Source organism: Phoca vitulina, unplaced genomic scaffold (assembly GCF_004348235.1).
Source record: "Phoca vitulina isolate PV1807 unplaced genomic scaffold, GSC_HSeal_1.0 scaffold121, whole genome shotgun sequence".
NCBI lineage: Eukaryota > Metazoa > Chordata > Mammalia > Carnivora > Phocidae > Phoca > Phoca vitulina.
Genome location: NW_022589824.1, coordinates 219,437 through 224,840, shown reverse-complemented (window position 1 = coordinate 224,840; position 5,404 = coordinate 219,437). Strand labels below are relative to the sequence as shown.

The 5,404-nt window shown below is 69.6% G+C and overlaps 1 protein-coding gene across 1 annotated transcript; it reads right to left on the bottom strand.

The window, feature by feature from the left end:
• Window positions 1-49: 49 nt before the first annotated feature.
• DPP7 (dipeptidyl peptidase 7) lies at window positions 50-5,010 on the bottom strand. The gene is made up of 13 exons (XM_032398892.1): window positions 4,384-5,010; window positions 4,197-4,310; window positions 3,980-4,119; window positions 3,739-3,902; window positions 3,422-3,557; window positions 3,261-3,342; window positions 2,987-3,153; window positions 2,721-2,781; window positions 2,378-2,496; window positions 2,129-2,285; window positions 1,942-2,006; window positions 1,378-1,448; window positions 50-1,262 (listed from the first exon to the last, which is right to left on the bottom strand). The coding sequence occupies exons 1-13, from the start codon at window positions 4,463-4,465 to the stop codon at window positions 1,127-1,129; spliced, it is 1,494 nt and encodes a 497-aa protein (XP_032254783.1). The 5' UTR covers window positions 4,466-5,010; the 3' UTR covers window positions 50-1,126.
• Between the last annotated feature and the right edge of the window lie 394 nt (window positions 5,011-5,404).

Below are 5,404 nucleotides of genomic sequence, written 5' to 3'. Positions count from 1 at the left end.
AGGGGCGGGTGGGCGAGTTCGTCCTGCTCCTGGACCACCCGCTAGAACGGACCATAAAGTAGATTTGCTGACGTCACGTGCGAGACCCCATGTTTCCTGAGCTGCGGTCGGACTCCGGCCACTGTGGTGGCTGCACCTCGCGCTCTCCGCTTGGACATCAGAACTCCGCCTGTGACAGGCAGCCTGGGGACCCGGGACCGGGCGGTGTGGACGTGGAGTCCACGCTCCCGCAAGAGAGGACACCCTGCACCTGCTCGTCCTGGGGGGGTGGGTGTGTCCTGGGCTCCGTGTCCCCAGGTGGAGGTGTGCCTGTCCCTCCCACGGGAGCCTGCTGCTTCCCTCCCTGAGCCCTGACGTGGGGTGCTTTTCCAGAAGCAAATCTTGGCGTCTGGGGGGGAGCCTGCTCCCTAGGACCAGGTGGCCCCCAGGACAGGCGCAGGTGCTCCCTCTGGCACTCCTGAGCAGCCCAGTACCCTTGTCATTTCTAGGAGATCCTCCCAGAGCTGCCGGGCCTCTCCTGCTGGTGGACGCTGCCTCTGCGGAGGTCCGGCCCCCAGTGCCCTGCAGGACCTGGGTTCTGGCCATGTTCCCTGGTGTTCCAGCACCTCAGGTGCCCAGTGGCCGCCCTTGGGGCTGCCTTCCACCCTTGACCCGATACCGTGTCTTTGTGCCTGGAACAGGGTGCAGGGCCTGTCTTCCAAGGGGGCTCCGTCCCCCCGCATCGCTGCCCGCAGCTCCTCCGTGCCCATGGGCGGGGTGCCCACCCTGGGGTTGGAGCTGCGGGCCCAGGTCCCCTCCACGCCCGGGGTCCGGCCCCCAGAGGCCCGGCTGGGGTGGCAGGTGGAGTGCCGCACCCCTCAGTGGGGCTGCTTGAAGGACACTTGGGCTGGCCACGGGGTACCCCCACCCATGCCCTAGACCACACACAGACTGAGGGCTCGGTTTTATTCTGTGCAAGGCTGGTTTGGGAGGCCGTGCAGTGTGTTCACCACATCTGCTCCCTCGGCCCGCGCCGCCCTCGGCCAGACTGCCAGACGCTGCTTCAGCCCCTCCCTCGGCCACGGCCACTCGCCCCCAGAGCCCTCTGAGACGCTGCCCTCTCTGGTCCTGGGCCGGGGAGCGCTCCTCAGCCCCCGCGTCCCCCACGCCGGGCCATCTGCATCCGCTGTTCGCGTCTGGCTGCTTCCACCCACTCGCGGATGAGCCTGGCCTCGAACGCACGAGCCTCCCGGACGGACACAGGGTCTTCTGGGTGAGACGCTCTAAGGGGCAGGCACGGGGCCTCAGCTGGGCAGCAGGCCGAGCCCTGCCCCACCCCAGCCCACGTCTAGCCACTGGCCCGGGCCACACGCAGCACCACTCCCGGCAGGTCCGCACCTGAGGTCTAGGTGATGGGCTCCCCCCCGGATGGTGATGGCGAGGACTGACGTGCTCAGGTTACTCCGGATCTGTCGAAGGACATCCCGTCAGCCGCCCGGTGTGCTCTGAGCCACGGCCAGCCCACCCCTGCCCACTCGTGCGGCCTGCGGCGGGGCTGCGTGTCCAGCTCAGGTGCAGCTGAGGCAGGAACAAGCAGCCTCGTTAGAGGCAGAGGTTAGGGTGCCCGACGTCAGTTCACACTCAGAAGTCGGGGAGGGGCTCGGTCCGTTAAGCGTCCGACTCGATGTCGGCTCGGGTCCGGTGGGGTCGTGGGATTGCGCCCCGTGGCAGGCCCCGTGCTCAGCAGGGACTCTGCCTGAGATTCTCTCCCTCCCTCTGCCCGCCCCCCCAAAGGAAGTCCAAGGGGGAGAACCATCAAAGGGAGGAGGAGATGAAGTTAGAAAATGAAGGGCACCCAGAAGCCAGGAGCGGAGGGTGGCCGACCGACAGGGAGGGTCCGCACGGGCCCCCCAGCGGGCCAGAGCCAAGAGCACCTGCAGCAGCTCCCAGGCCGTGCCTCACCCCGCCCCCTGCCCAGGGGTCCAGGTCACCGTTGGAGAAGAGGATGTTGCTGGCAGCTTTGAGGTCTGAAAGGGACAGACATGGGGGTGGAGACAGGACCCAGCTGCCCGGATCTGAGCCGTGGGCCAGATCAGGGAGCCGAGTCCGCGTGGGGCACAGGGAAGGAGGCTGCCATCTCGAACCGCACCGTCCCCGCCGAAGCTGGTGTGCAGCCAGTCCCTCCGGGGCCACACGCCCCACGTGTCCAGGCAGTACTGCCGGCGGAGGGCCTCGGTGAAGGGCAGCTCAGGGAAGAGGTCTGTCACGTTGTTGCTGGAGAAGGTCAGGTTGATCTCGGTGCAGGCCTGTGGGACGCCGCACACCAGGGTCGGGCGGGCGGGTGGGGGCGCACCCAGCGCCTCCGTCCCGGGCAGTCCCGGGCGGCCGGCAGCCCTACCTGGTAGTCCCAGGCCCTGGCGTCGGGGCCAGAGCCACAGCCCGTGGGGTCCGCGCAGGCCTGGTACTGCAGGTAGATGTCGTAGCAGGGCGCTGTGCCCGAGGAGTTGTACACCAGCCCTGGTGGACAGGCCCGGGCGCTCCTGGGGTCTGTGTCGGCAGCTCCTGGCCCCCCGCGTCCCCCGACGGCCCCCCTCCCAGCAGGGCAGGTCGTGGTGGGGCAGAGCCCCCCAGGCCGGGCCAGGGACTGCACGGGGACGTCGGTGCTCCTTGCCTGCACGTGGCCCGCACCCCCAAGCCGTGTCCACCCCCACACTTTGCGCTGGGCTGAGGGGCAGACGCACCAGCCAGTGTTCCCAGCCCCTTGATCCTCTGGCTCTCGCTCAGCAGCCGGTCACAGCCAACCTGGGGATGCCAACCAAAGACCCCCACTTGGCCTGCAGCCCCCTCGCGGTCCACCCTCCCTGGTCCCGGGCCCCAGAGTGGCTGCGAGGCTCTTGGGCTGATCAGCACTGGCCGGCCCACGGCAGCTGGGCCCTTCTCTGTCCACGGACACCACCCTCCCCAGACCCCAGGCAGCATCTCCTTCTGCCGGGAGCAGCCGTCTTGCCTTGACTGGGTTGGCAGGAAGGGGCCCGAGGAAGTCGGTGGGGTACGGGTAGTCCATCATGGCCAGCACGGTGAAGGCATTGCGGGCGAACCCAAAGAGCTGGGTCAGGTCCTCCCAGCTGGACAGGCGCTGGCAGGTGCCGAACTCCCGGCTGACCGTGTCATGGGCTGCCGGGGGAGGTGGGACAACGGCCTCTGGCGGCTGCTGGTGGGTGTGGGGCGGGAGCCAGAGGGAGGGGAGGGCTGGTCCGCAGCTCACGGTGGGGCCTTCTCACCTCCCTGTAAGAACAGGTCCTTGATCTGCCGGAACGCGTCCCGCACGCCCTGGGCACACTTGGGACTCTGGCCCTCGAAGTCCTGGAGAGAGAAGGGTTGTGGCTGCCGCTGCCGCTGCCGCAGCCTGGCCCGGCCCCGGGGCCCCGGAACCCTCGCTCACCGCCGAGACGTCGCGGAAGAACTGGTAGGAGTCGCCGAGGCCAGCCACAGACACGAGGGGCGCACTGGCCGCGAGCGCGCCGGCCACGAGATGGGGGTACTTGATCCTCATGTAGGCGCTGAGCATCCCCCCGTAGCTGGGCGGACACACAGCGTGGGGCTGGGGCCACAGCGTCCCCAGGACGCCCCTCAGCTCTCCCTCCCCGGAGCCCACGGTGCCCCCGGGAGGCCCTGCCACTTCCGTCCCACAGAAATCCCGGCCCTGGGGCCAAGCACGCGTGTGTGGCTCAGGGAGAAGCGAGCCGGGCGAGGGCCCACCTGCCACCAAAGGCGATGGCGGGGCTGTCCGGGGCCCCGAGGTCCCTCCGCAGCGCGCCGAGCAGCCTCGCGAAGTCGGCCAGGGCCTGTTCCACGGTCAGCAGCTCCGTGTGCCCGCGCCGCGTGGACCGCTCGCCGAACGGGAGCGACTTCCCGTAGTAGCGCTGCAGGCGGACGCCGGTGGGACTGAGCCCGGCCCCCCACGCCCGCCCTCCCCGCCCGCGCCGCCCCCGGTACGCACGTGCTCCGCGAAGACGACCAGGGCCTCCTGCTGGGCCGCCAGCTCCAGGATGAACCCCGAGTTCTTGGCGAAGGACCACACGTTCCCCTCGTTGCCCGTGTAGAAGAATATGGGCCCCCTGCCCCTCTTCCAGAACTTCTCTGTCGGGCGGAGGCGGGAGGGGGTGGGTGAGGCGCGGGGCAGGACCCCGGGCCCCGGGCCCCCCGGGCGACCTCACCTGACACCAGGAACCGCTGGGGGAAGGTCTTGTTGCCAAACCTCTCGAAGTTGAAATGGTCCAGAAGCTGCTCAAAGTAGCCCTCCCGAAAGTCGCTCCCCGGGACCCTGTGGGCTGCAGGGGTGCGGTGCTCAGCGCGCGGGGCACACCGGCCGGGGTGGGGGGGACGCCCCGGGCCCGCACTCACCCCTGGCCCCCGGGCAGCGCGGCCCCAGCGCCAGCAGCAGGCTCAGGGCCCAGGGCAGGGCCGGCCGGAGCTGGGCGCCCATCTCTGCTCGGTGGCGGGGCGCGGTCACATGACCGGCAGGCGGCCCTCACGTGACAGCCCGAGCCGTTTGTGGGCCGACTTGCGCGCCTCCGTCGGCTCCTGGGGCCTTCCGTCCCCGTCTCGAGGTTCCTGCCACCCGCTGCGTCGCCACGGAGACAGTCGCCGTGGGGACGCTGGAAGCGGGAATGGGCTCGAGGACCTGGTGCTGGGACAGAGGACGTGTGCCCAGCCACCCGTCCTCCAGGGGCCACTGCCCAGGGCCCGGGCGCCCCGCGCAGGGAGACCCGCACGGCAGCAGGAGGGGGGCAGGAGGGTCCCCGCTGGCTGGCCAGGCTGCTCCTCCCGGCGCCTCCCAGCCTCTGGGCCCCCCGGTGCCGTCCTGGGCTGACCCTGGAGGAGACGAGCGGGAGCCTTGGGAAGACGGGGCGGCAGCGGGCAGGAGGGGTCTCAGGCAGAAGGCCAGCAGGCCTGCGGAAGGGGCTTGTCCAAGTGACAGGGGACCTCACGGCTGCAGCAGGGGGGCGGCCGGGCAGGCAGGGGTTTGGGCAGTGCAGGGCTGTGGCTGCTGAGAGCCGCCGGGAGCTGGGAGCCTCTCGCCCACCCCCCACCCCCGCCCCCGGCTGCTCCCTTTGACGAAGGATAGGCCGGCAGGACGAGGGGCTCCGGCCCTAAGCAGAAACCACCCTTAAAAGGATTTTACGCCCACCCTGCAAGGAGCCCTCCAGCCTTTCCCACCTGAGAGATGACAGGAACCTGATTGCGTGACAGGTCGTCCAACAACAAGCCCATTAAAACTCCGGTGGCTTTGTCCTCCATCACTCAGTAAACCTTGCTTCCCGGCCCACCACCCTGTGTGGTCTCCTCCATTCTTTGCAGCGGTGCCACCAAGAACCACGGAATATCCTGCAACACCTTCACTGGTCCCTCAGTCAGAGGGGGG

Coding starts and splice junctions, on each gene's coding strand:
- DPP7 (XM_032398892.1), bottom strand. CDS start 4,465: ATGGGCGCCCAGCTCCGGCCGGCCCTGCCCTGGGCCCTGAGCCTGCTG. Junction 3,343..3,421: donor TCTTCCGCGACGTCTCGGCG/GTGAGCGAGGGT, acceptor TTCTCTCTCCAG/GACTTCGAGGGCCAGAGTCC. Junction 2,782..2,986: donor TTCCTGCCAACCCAGTCAAG/GCAAGACGGCTG, acceptor TGGCATCCCCAG/GTTGGCTGTGACCGGCTGCT.